Source organism: Rutilus rutilus (assembly GCF_951802725.1).
Source record: "Rutilus rutilus genome assembly, chromosome: 12".
Taxonomy (NCBI): domain Eukaryota; kingdom Metazoa; phylum Chordata; class Actinopteri; order Cypriniformes; family Leuciscidae; genus Rutilus; species Rutilus rutilus.
Window position 1 is genome coordinate 26,921,147 of NC_140217.1, and position 12,592 is coordinate 26,933,738.

General features: G+C 39.2%; 1 protein-coding gene across 1 annotated transcript in view; it reads left to right on the forward strand.

Moving 5' to 3' along the window:
- The window catches only part of ghrhrb (growth hormone releasing hormone receptor b), a 59,727-nt gene continuing 47,135 nt past the window's right edge, over positions 1-12,592 (forward strand). The window contains exons 1-2 of the mRNA XM_084425040.1: positions 1-196; positions 5,236-5,344. Coding sequence (XP_084281166.1) covers positions 113-196; positions 5,236-5,344 — 193 coding nt within the window. The 5' untranslated portion in view covers positions 1-112. The remainder of the gene's footprint in view (positions 197-5,235; positions 5,345-12,592) is intronic.

The window sequence follows — 12,592 nt, forward strand, 5'->3', positions numbered from 1 at the left end:
TTGAAGACATCGAGACTTCTGGAAAACATCCAGAGATTTAACAGAGGCTTCTGCGTAATCTGGTTAGACAGTAACAAACTTCATTCTTTCCCATTACACCGGAGTCCTAATTATGTTTCTCTTCAGAACTTGGTCAACCGTAAGACTGGTCGCCGTTTTACTGAGTTTGGGGATTCACCAGAGCATCTGGGAAGCAGTAAGTTATCTCCGTGAATCCTTTGCTTTGTATATTTATAACAAATATTGTAATATTTAAATAATATTCTATATTATTACTGCGCACAATATACATTGTGCTTTTTAAATTGAGATTCCAGAGTTCCAAAATCTTGGTAGGCTATTCTGTGCATTGTCGTGATTATAGACTGGTGCTTTTGAAATCAAGTAGTCAGTAAAATGTTGATTACTGTGGCCAGTGGATTCTGTTGTTGGGCTATAGCATACAAAATAATATTTCCAAATATCAGAAATAAAATGAGAGACGTTTAAAGTGTGTTATATGTCCCTGACATTAAAATGTATATTGCTAGTTGCATAACATGTCCATGGACTTTTTGTTTAATCAACCTTATTGTTGATTAACACATATGTAGCCTAGATAGGGCATAATGCTATACGTTTTTCACCATCTTTAATCACCTTTTGTGTGACAAATTAATTTAAAAAGTACAAGTATTCCTAATTAATATGAGGTCATTAATGCTCCATGGATAGCTATAAATAATTAACAAATGTTTAATACAGAATCATGTTGAATTTCCTTAAGTATTTCATTGCAAATTTTAGCATTTGCCTCCAGATTCAGGTGAGATTTCCTTGAGAGATATTTGCATATTCATATTCCACTGATGTAGACAAAGTAGTGTATGCTGTTAAAAGTGTTTTATACTGGTCCTGATATCAAAGTTTATTAACATTTGCCTCCAGATTCATGTGAGATTTTCTTTTGAGAGAGATTTACATATTAATCTTAAAAGGCATGGCACTGCACCACTGAATTAGACAAAGTATGTTGAATGTATGCTGTTTGAGTTGCACGTCATAAAAGGTAAATGTGTTTATAGTACCCCTGCTTCCAGATTTATGTGATATAAATATAAATAGATATACACAAAATATACATTTATTTAAAAAAAGGCATCATACTGAGCTAATGATGCAGATGAAGTGTAATCCATGCCGTTTGATTTCCACTATTTTCTCTAGGGATCAGTCCAGTGCTATATTTAATGTGCTGATGTGTCACAGATGTTGATTTGATTAGCTGTACTGACCTGAGATCCCGGTCTCCTTTTAATGATGTTTTGATGACCATTTCCAGTACAGGAACACTGACATATATTAACTGGAGTGGCCAATTTAGGTTCCTATCATGAAAATTAAGCATGCAATTTATGTGACTTACTGGCCTTAAAAAATAATAATAATAAAAATAAATTAAAAAATTAAAAAAATGTCTGTTCTGCTAATTCAAAGGTTACCATTCCAGTTTCTGAGGAGCACAGGCCACAAAGACGAGCGCAAATCAGTGTTGTAATTAAATGTAGTTGTTGTTTGGTACTCCCTCTAATGATATGGCTTTCCTTCCCTGAATGGATGTTCATTTCCTATAATAATGATTCCATGTGTTCACAAGCCTCTTCCTCGAGGCCACTGGATGCTATTTGACTGATAACAGGATCCTTATCGGTCAGTTATTTTTCTTCTTTATTTGTCCTCTCAACATGTTTAACATTTCTGATCAGGTCACCAGAGCATTTTAGTGCAGAGGTTAGAGTGATTGAAGACAACTGTACAGGTGTCTATTTACTTAAGATATTTAGATATGCAGCCACAAAGACAGTGAGAACAAAAAGGGATTTTTAGCTCCTTGTTGTAGAATTTTTAGCGCAATGATATACATTTGATCAGTACATTGTAATGCCAGTTTGTGGGGAGACATGGAGGCGGCCTTGAACACCCTTTATCAGCAGATGTGTCAGAATTGTTTTTTGGCAAGATAGGAGACTTGACTTTTTGGAGACCTTTAGAGCCACATGGATGCAGTCAAAAGTCCTGTGAATAGTAGTTTCATTGAAACAAAGTGCTTTACTGTGTCACCAGTGCTTCTCTCTCACCCATCCTGACAAAAAAAAGAAATTTGTTGTAGAGATGCATAGAGGTCTTTCATTGTTATTATTCCTCTCACAGTTTCTGCATGTCCAAGATGAGCCTTGGCCTTGGCTTGTGAAAATGCCATGGAGATTTGTAGTGTCTGCTTGGGTTTAATGTAGATTACATGCAATTCTTATACAAGTATAAGAAAAAAGGTTATTATGCATTCAGTGGCGTAACAATTTCACTAACTGCAGCAGTTTATCTTGCCAAATTTTCCCACACAAATCTCCATCAGTCTTTTGAAAATTCACTATCTTTTTATAGATACTGTATGACACTATATTAATCTTTTTTTCCCCTAACCATTGCTTCTAGATTTTTTCTTTTTCACAAATACTCAACTACATACATACAGTGCTGGTCAGAATTATTTGCCGCCTTGGTAAATATGATCAACGATGGCTGTAAAGAATAAATCTGCATTGTTAGTAAATAAATGGGCCACGTTTGGATCTTCCAACAGGACGGTGATCCAGAAACAAACATCAAAATCAAAAAAAAATGGGTCACTTAGCACAAAACCAAGGATCTGCAATGGCCATCCCAGTCCCTGACCAGAACCCTATAGAAAATGAGTGGGCTGAACTGAAGAGAAGAAGCGTCAACATGGATCTGGGAATCTGTAGGATCTAGAGAGATTCTGTATGGAGGAATGGTCTCTGATCTCTTGTCAGGTGTTCTCCAAACTCATCAGGCATTATAGGAGAAGACTCAGAGCTGTTATCTTGGAAAAAGGAGATTGCAAAAAGTATTTAATAAAAGGGGGCAAATAATTGTTCCCAATGTGATTTGGAGAAGAAAAAAAAAATTCATAATGTGATTTCCCCCCCACTTTCAATTATTTTATTTCATTAAAGGTTAGATTTTTATCAAAAGGATAAACAATGCAGATTTATTTTTTATAGCCATCTTTGATCATATTTACCAAGGGGGCAAATAATGCTGATCAGCACTGTACAGACAACCAGTCTCATTTTAAAATAAAATTAAAATTTTGGAGAAATTTGAGAATAGATCAAAATGAATGTGTAACTTTACTGTGTGGTGTTTTAATGCAAAAACTTGCATTTTATTTCCTAACAGCCAAAAGTCCAACTTTACTACTCTTTTTTTTTAATGCAAATTATAGTTTTATAGAATGCAAATGTAAAAACAAACAAAAACAAAGGTAATTTGTATACATTCAAAATGATAATTTTCTGTATCTGAGCAGTAAATCTCAGTCTAGCTTTTTTTTATCCTAAAAAAACATCCTACAGTACTACCAAAATGTTTAAAAAGTAATCGATTAGTTTACCCACGGATACACTTTTTTTGGGTTTATCATTAGCCAAGGATAAACTTTTAGGGTTTATCATTTACTCACCCTCATGTTGGTTTAAACCCTGTCTTCCAAGAAACACAAAAGGATCTAAAATGACAAAAGAAGTCCATAATGTGCACTGCATTTCAAGAATTCTGAAGCCTTGTGACCAACAACGACTCTCTTGAATTTTGCTTTCATTGTGCCTTCAAATGATTGAAATAGGAGTGGAATGGACTACTTTTACTTTGCTTTTTTTAATCATTGTTTTAAATGATCGACTTTATACTGTACAATAATCTGCATAGACAATTAGGCTAATTCAGAAATTGAGTTATTTTAAAGTGTCAGCCAATAATATTCTTTAAATTATGGTGCGTTAACAGCACTAAAATGGATCCTTATGTTATTATTTAAATGTTTTTTTCTGCCTTATAAGATGGGTGTTTTAGGCTAGTTAGTTTTCTGTCCTGAAGATTCAGATTGACCTTGAGATATGCGAGACTTGTTTGTGAGAGTCTTTCCTTTTGTTGTACAAATGCACTGTAACTAAACCAGTGAAAACTTCCCGAACTCATCCACGACCCCTTCTCTCTTATCTCGCCTACCAGCAGGCGACAGAGGTCAATGAAACCAACAGCGCAACCATCTGCTCTGGTTTTGAATTCGGAGAGAACATAAGCACTAACAAGCACTCGGAGATAAATAAACAAGCAAACACACAGACTTCTCTAAACACAAACAGCCATAAACACACTTACACTAGCGCTCTCACTCACTGCATCAACTTGTGTCCTGAAAACATCCATTTCGGCCTATTAGCCCAGTGAAAGGGACATGCCCAACGTCAACCACTGGATAAATAATAGTCAACATAGCTGGAACGTTTACTTTGATTTCCATACTGACATCATACTATTGATTTGATTCACACATAGAGGATGACTGCTATGACACACAGACCCCTGAGGCGTCCCTCTAGAATAAATACAACAATTCACTTTTTCTGGTATTGTTATGATTCACCATCTCTATTTTCCTTTGGAGATACGTAGGTCTGTTTCAGGAACTTCTGAATCTGTTTCTACTGCTCATTCCACCGTAACCTCAGGCTTAATCGGATCATTAGCATTCACCCACCTCTGACTCTCTCTCATTCCTCTCAGGAATAAGTGGGTGGCCATTACAGGTCTTTTTATGCAACAAAGAGGTGAAACAGAAACAACTTTTCCTTTTTATGATGTCGAAAAGACAACATCCCACACATCTTGTTATATAGTCATTCTATCTTTATTTCTCTGCATCTCTAATGCATTTAATTGTAGTAAATGATGGCAAGAGAGGCTCAAATTGGTTCAATGGCTGCTTCAGAGATAATGAGATTTTACAGACTAATATTGGTGTGTGGCTGGGGCTTATTGACGAGATTTTTCAGTCTGAAGTCTCAGTCTGATAAATACTTAGATCCCTTAAATAGATATGCAATGTATTTTCAATCTGTTAACTCCAAAAATAACTATTTTCCTTTTGTCAAACGCTGGGGATCTTTCTTCTGTGGAACACAAATGGAGTTAAACATATGTCCAAATTGTTAGCAATTAATGTTTTAAATTGAATGATTTTTCCTGATTTTATTGTCAATTTGACTACAATTGTGAAATTGCTCACCATCTTTCTGTAATGGGCTCAGCATTTTTATGCGGTTTCTTAATATGTGCTGCATTTTGTAATTTAATTTGCCTCACACATTTTTTGTTTTTCATCATCATTCACAGGTGGAAACGATTCATCCAGCATGTGTTCTGGTGGCTGAGCATATGAAGGCTAAAGAGCAATGCATTCACACAGAAAGACAAGAGGCCCACAGCAGCAACAATATCACTGGTGAGCTCTCCCATCTGAACTACTTCAATCCTTACTACTTTGCATCTCTTTATGTCCTTAATGTCTACCCATTTGCTGATTGGTAATAAGAGTATTTCTGATTGGATGGGGTGCTGAAAACTAGATGTAAAAATTTTAAGCATTACACTTTCCTATATAGGTCAGGTCAGGCAAGGTAATTAATTATAGGATGCAATCAAGTGTAGAGATTATGGAGATTAAAGGCAGTTTCTCATACAGAAGCTGTTCGATTCTGGCTGCTGATGAAGGGTGCAGATCAGCAGATGGGATCAATACAACTCATTTCATTGTACTTTCATTGTCATTGATCAAAGGATAATGAATCATAATTTAAGCATGATTCCGTTTACTATGGTTTTGAGATACATCCTATGTAATATTTGTAGACAGAAGCTTACTTTTTTCCAGGGGTGTTTTTGTCATCTGCATTTTGGTCATCTGCCATCGGACTCCGATCGCGAGTGAACGCTGGCACAACTTGCTGCCGCTGCTCGCCGGTAACCTCTTATCTTTTAACTTTCCAGACTTTCCAGACTCACTTTATGGTTCTATGACCTAATCAGACAGTGTAATTGCCTTCATTTGGAATACTTTTACGATCTGCCGGCACTACCATTTGTGTGAGTCTTCACAGTTAGCTCACCTGTTCTGTTCTGGTTTGTGCCTCATCTGGCATTTTCACTGGCTGTCGACGCTGCTTAAATCTTCATCTACAATGTGGGCCGGTAGGACATACATCTTGTTTGTCTGTGCCTGGCACTTTCTACTGCCTGTTCACCTGCTAGTGACGGGTTTGCTTCAGTATTCGGCCATCGACCTGCTCCGGCTGCGCTATCACCTGCCTAGACCTGCGCCGGAAGCTTTCCACCTTCATCCGGACATTGCCTTCCAGCCTCGTCCGAGATACATCCACCGAGGGTCCCGTCGGAATTTCCACCACAACAGCTCAACAGTAATAAAGTCCATCTGGTCCAGCTCTTGTCGCCCTCCACGCTCCATCAACCGGGCTGTCGACCACAGTGTGTTAGCCCGCATAGCTTGGTCGGCTAGCACCACCACCAGCTGTGACAACACCGCACTCAACTTTGCTCTGCTCAACATCCGCTCACTGACGGACAAGGGACATCTCATCCAGGACCTCATCTCCGATCATAAGCTAGACTTTCTTTGTTTAACCGAGACATGGCAACAGCCCAACGACTTTTCTCAGCTGAATGAATACACTCCTAGTGGGTTTGTTTACATCTGTCAACCCCGTGGCTCCAGCCGGGGAGGAGGTCCCGCGATAATTTATCGCAAGAAGTGGAAAGTCTCTCCGGTGTCTGTGCCTGTCTCTAGCTCGTTTGAATCTGCTGTCTGCAAGTTGTCTGGTCCCTGTCCAACCATCATCGCTACTGTCTACTGCACCCCTAAACCGAATAGTGATTTTTTAAAAATGATTTTGCTGCTTTTCTCACTCACTTATCCTCGCTCTCACCAAACATAATACTGCTGGGTGATTTTAATATCCACATGGACAATATCAATCTGCCTCTTACTGAAGACTTCACCTCCTGCTTAGAGAGTTTTGGATGCCAGCAACATATCACTTTTCCCACACACTCCAAAGGACATGCTGGACTGGACTTAATCTGCTGCTCTGGTGTCACCCCTTCTGACTTTACAGTTGTTGAACTCCCCATAACTGACCATTTTCTCATCTCATTTACAGTGAAACTCACTCTCTCCATCTCTAAAATACCACGCCTTATTTCATTTCGGAATATAAAGAATATCAATCCTGCCACTCTCACTTCAAGTATCCATTCCTTCTGCCTCCCTGACACTCACAATCTATCCACCCCCGATGATCTGGTCTCTCACTACAACACTGGATTCAATAATATTCTTAATTCCCTTGCTCCGTTAAAAACCAGATCTGTTTCCTTTTCCGTCTCCGCCCCTTGGTTCACCCCCGATCTTCGTCTCATGAAAGCCAAAGGTCGGCAACTTGAACATCTTTATAGAAAAACTGGTCTCACTATTCACAAAGAAATGTACAATAACCACATCTTACGTTATAAGGACTCCGTTGCTAGCACCAAAACCCACTACTACTCCAGTATAATCATTGCCAATAAATGAAACTCCATGTCACTGTTTTCCCTGCTTAACAATATCACCCAACCCCGGGACTTTCTCCCCCTTCACTTGTATACAACCTCTTTCTGCAACTCCATTATGTCGTTTTTCACTGAAAAAATCAAAACATCCACCAGCACCTTGGATCTATCCCTCACCTCAGCATCTCAGCCGACTTTCACCCATCCACAGATTCATTCTCTTCCTTCCAGCTCCCAGCTATTCCAGCTATCCCAGCTCAGAAATCACAGAACTCATCAGGAAATCCAAGGCTTCCACTTGTCAACTTGACCCCTTTCCCACATAACTTGTTAAAGCCTGCCTTTCCTCCCTGGTTCCCCTCATTTCTGCTATCATCCACTCCTCTCTCACAACTGGAACTGTCCCTATATCATTCAAAACTGCTGCCAATACCCCAATAAAAATAAAAATAAAAATGGTGCCGATCCCTCCAACTTCAACAACTTCCGTCCTATATCCAATTTGCCATTCATTTCCAAAATCCTTGAAAAAACAGTTGCCTCTCAACTGCCTCTCCCACAATAACCTGTATGAACTGTTCCAGTCCGGTTTCCGTCCACTTCATAGCACTGAAACAGCACTTATCAAAATCACCAACGACCTCCTTATAGCAGCTGATTCGGGACTCCTCCTCGACCTGAGTGCAGCCTTTGATACCTGTCACACCGTCCTCCTTAACAGGTTCTTCCAATCTTCCATCTTCCATCGGCATCACCCACACTCCGTTAGTCTGGTTCACATTATCTCTTATCTCTCTGGCCGCACTCAGTTCGTTCAATTTAAGTCTTTTAAATCCAGTCCCTCTGTTGTCACTTCAGGTGTGCCCCAGGGCTCTGTCCTGGGGCCCCTACTTTTCATCATTTATCTCCTTCCCCTAGGCAATATCTTCAACAAATTTAACATTCAATTCCACTGTTATGCTGATGACACCCAGCTTTACCTTTCGACCAAGCCCTCGTCCACTCTCCCGCCCACCTCCCTTACTGACTGCATCTCGGAAATAAAAACCTTGTTTACCCAAAATTTCCTCAAATTAAACAGTAATAAAACTGAGTTTCTCCTCATTGGCACTATATCCACTTTATCCAAAACCGACAGTTTTTCTCTCACTATTGACAATTCCTCCGTTTCACCCTCCCCCAGGTTAAGAGTCTGGGTGTCATCCTTGACAGCACATTATCTTTTCAATCCCACATCAATAACATTACCCAGTCTGCCTACTTCCATCTACGAAACATTAATCGCCACCGCCCCTCCCTTACCCCCCACACTGCCGCCGCCCTTGTCCACAGTCTCGTCACTTCCCGTTTGGACAACTGCAACTCTCTCCTTTTCGGCCTCCCTCACAAATCCCTTCATAAACTTCAACTGGTCCAGAATTCAGCTGCCCACATCATAACTCGAACTCCCTCCATTCACCACATCACTCCTGTTCTTCAACAACTTCACTGGCTCCCGGTCCAGTTCCGTATCCAATTCAAAGTCCTTCTGTTAACATTCAAGGTCTTCCACAACCTCGCCCCCCCCCCCCATATTTGTCTGATTTCCTCCAGGGTCCAACTTCCACCCGCTCCCTTAGATCCTCTTCCTCCATACACCTGTCTGTCCCCCCTGCCCGTCTCACCACTATGGGGAGCAGAGCATTTTAACCACTCTGTTCCCCGTCTCTGGATCTCATTACCACCCCAACTCAGAAACATCGATCCATTTCAAATTCCAACTCATATCTCATCTGTTTAAAACTGCCTTTCTCACTTGATGTCAATTGCTCTGCCTCTTTGTGTTGTTTTTAATGTTGTTCTATTCTTTATTTTTTGCTGCTAATTATTAATTAATACAATTTATCTTTGTTAAAACCACAGAGGTGATTTTCTCCTTCTCTTTTGTTGTTTGATTAACATTGGTGACACACACAGCTGTGGGTATATTAGGCTGCTGTCAAGACTAATGCACAGATCCAATATAATGATACGCAATTACGCATCCATTTTCTTTCTCTGTTTATAACACATAGCCGCCTGCGTTTACGAGGAAACTTGCAGAGAAGGGCATTTTGTGTTAATTTTTCGTGCATATGTCCGGTCAAGCATAAATAGACAAGAAAGAGAAAATAATTCACAAGACTTTTGAAAATTGTATCACGTAGCCTAGAATATTTGCTCCAAAACTATGTGAAAATCATCCTGACTGCTCATTCAGAGAAGACAATATATTGATTTAAAATTTCTAAGACGTGTTTTGTGTGAGAAAGCTTTATGCGAAGGGGCGTAATCACCTCATTAATATGTAAGCTTTTCACACCTGAGAAAGACAAAGACACTCCCTAATGGCCCTATGAGGAGCTATCAGGCCCTGTCATTCTGAGCAACCTTGCACAAAGAATGAGGAGATTTAAAAAAGAATGGCTTTTTAATTGTTTGGATTTATTTACAACACAACATAATCCAAATATACACAACAAATGACAAAAAAGCACACTATTCAAAACAATGATCCAATGACAGAGACCTTTGTGCCATTCCTAAAAACATTGTACATACCTTTCATTTCCAAGGTGTTTGATTTTCACTTTACCATGTTCATATACAGAGACTCATGTGAATGTTGAAGTCAGCAGGGCTCAGTGGCATCTGGTCCCTGAAAAAAAAAAAAAAGTGAACATACTGATATCAAGAGAAACTATAGGGAATATAGTTCTAAAATTTATTGGGAATAAATTTTAGATTTTTCTGGTTAAAATTGCTTTTTAAACTACATTCTGTGACACAACAACAGTATTATTTCTAAAATGACTGTGTGTTTTCTCCTCGCCATGACACTTGCTGTGAGAAATTCTGCAAGCAGAGTGATACAAATGGTGAAATGGTTCCTTTGTTGATACTGGTAGAATATTGCATGGCTGGAAAGAGCTCTGAGCCAATCATTGAGGACCAGAAGTAACTGTTGTAAATGTGTGTGTGTGTGTGTGTGTGTATTCTAAAGAAATAAATGATTTAAATAAACATTTATATAACATATATTTCATTTTATACATTTGATATAATATTAATATTACTTTTTATACTGTTTTATAATTAGGCCTACCCAATTTCTATTTAGAGGGCTCTTAAGGTGAGACACAGGTGAATAGGGTAACATTTTTAAATAATAGATATCACCATGAAACTTCCTCAGTTGATTACTTACACAAGTATATATAAAAAATGTATTACAAGTCTTAGAAATGTGTATGTTTAATTATGCAAATTAGGCATTATCTCATTAAATATGCACAATTTTGCATATATTTTTGGTAGATAGATCTGAACATATGATAAAGCCAGGTGCAAAAAAAAAAATTCAGAGGGATTTCAGGATATATGTAGCCTGGAAATCCAGACCTAAATCTAAAAGATTAATGGTCTGGCGTCGACTAATGAAAATCGCCCAGCTCGAGGGGCGGCACCAAGCGTGCATTTGAAAATCTCACTGCACGCAATTGGATAACACTACGACCAATCACAACAATAAAACCCATACTCTTAGCTACCAGCGGAGCTAACTGGTAGATTATACGCTTACCTTATCCGGTCGGCAAAACAGCAAAAACGTCCTTCTTGCAAAGGAACGATTCGAGCGGCGTCTTCTGTTCCTGTTTTAGATAAAAAGCCAAGTCTAACTCGTTCATTGTAGCAGCCAAAGCCGTTTCAAACAACTGGTATTCATCCATAGCCATCTTGCAATGTTTACTAATGACTCCGACGTCACAGCGCTGTCGTCATCTGTTTAGCTCGCCTCTGGCCCGCCTATATCAGATAACCCAATGTGATTGGTGCAGCTCAGATCGAGGGGCATATTTAATGAGCATCATTACTCGACACCAGAGTAACTCGCTGAGCAAATTCAACTTGTGCTCTCGCGAGAACTCTGGATTACCAGGGTAGGATATATGCTTTCATTACTTAGGAAATCAAAATATACTGTCCATAGCCTTAAAAAAATTTATTTTCGCCATATGTCATATAAATCAGGCCAGGAATGATTTATTAACACATCCCTCTGAAAATATCTTCAGAATACTGCTAAGTGTATAACTGGAAAGTTTGGTGTACATAGGCTGAGATGTTTGTACTGGAGAATGACAAAAAACTAATTTTGAGAAAACAGCAGTTAAAGATTTAAATAGCCCTAAATGAGATTTCGTCGTTAGCTTTAAATCCCCCTTTGGACATTCACGATTGGTTACTGATAGAAAGGAAATGCCCATATTTGGGTTATATAGCGTTGTGCAGGAGACTCAGATCGTTACAACGATACCGGTCATGACAGACTTCAGTAAACGGACGGAACTCGGCATGTCGCGTTGGAATGCTAACTTCTTGGTAAATTCGGGAGAAACTTACTGCCGCAAGTAAACAAAATGTATTAAAATAAACATCTTAATGTATATTTTCAACGTTTTCTTTATAGCAGCTTGAAAGAACACATATTGAAGGAGTAAACTAGCCCAAAATCTCAAAACTGACCACTGCATGAAAAATCGATGTTTTTGCCTGCCGTGTCTCGCCTTAAAAGTGTAAAATGGACTTATATTTTCCCTGTCTCCTGCCAGACTGTGCACTTTCTTGTGGTACTATCAGCCAATTAGCGTTGTGATTACATAATTTCCTGCAGTGGAGTAATTAATCAAATCTATGGCTCAGGCGATTGGCTCAAAACAAGCTGGGGGATTAGAAAACATCAGGATGAGATGAATGTGAATACTAATGGTTAGCTTTCTCCAGGTGTTATACCTCCCTGGGCTGATATGCCAGTATGGGCGACTTGTTTCCATCTTGTTTAGAGCATTAGCGAGTGTGGTTCAGACATATTGAGCGGTTTTTAGAAGTCAGTGCTGGAATCAGTGCAGGTGAAAGTGCTGTCCTTGAGTTCTTAATAGGAACCCACGTTGCTCTGCTTCCTGCCCCACATAGACTTTAATTAACATCGAGCTTACAGAGGGGAGGAGGGCAGGCGCCATGTCCCTCTTTTGATGTATTACAGAGCGGACTGGGCTTGACACTAAGTTAGAGAAGAAAGAGACCGGTCAAGACTCAATGGTGACTT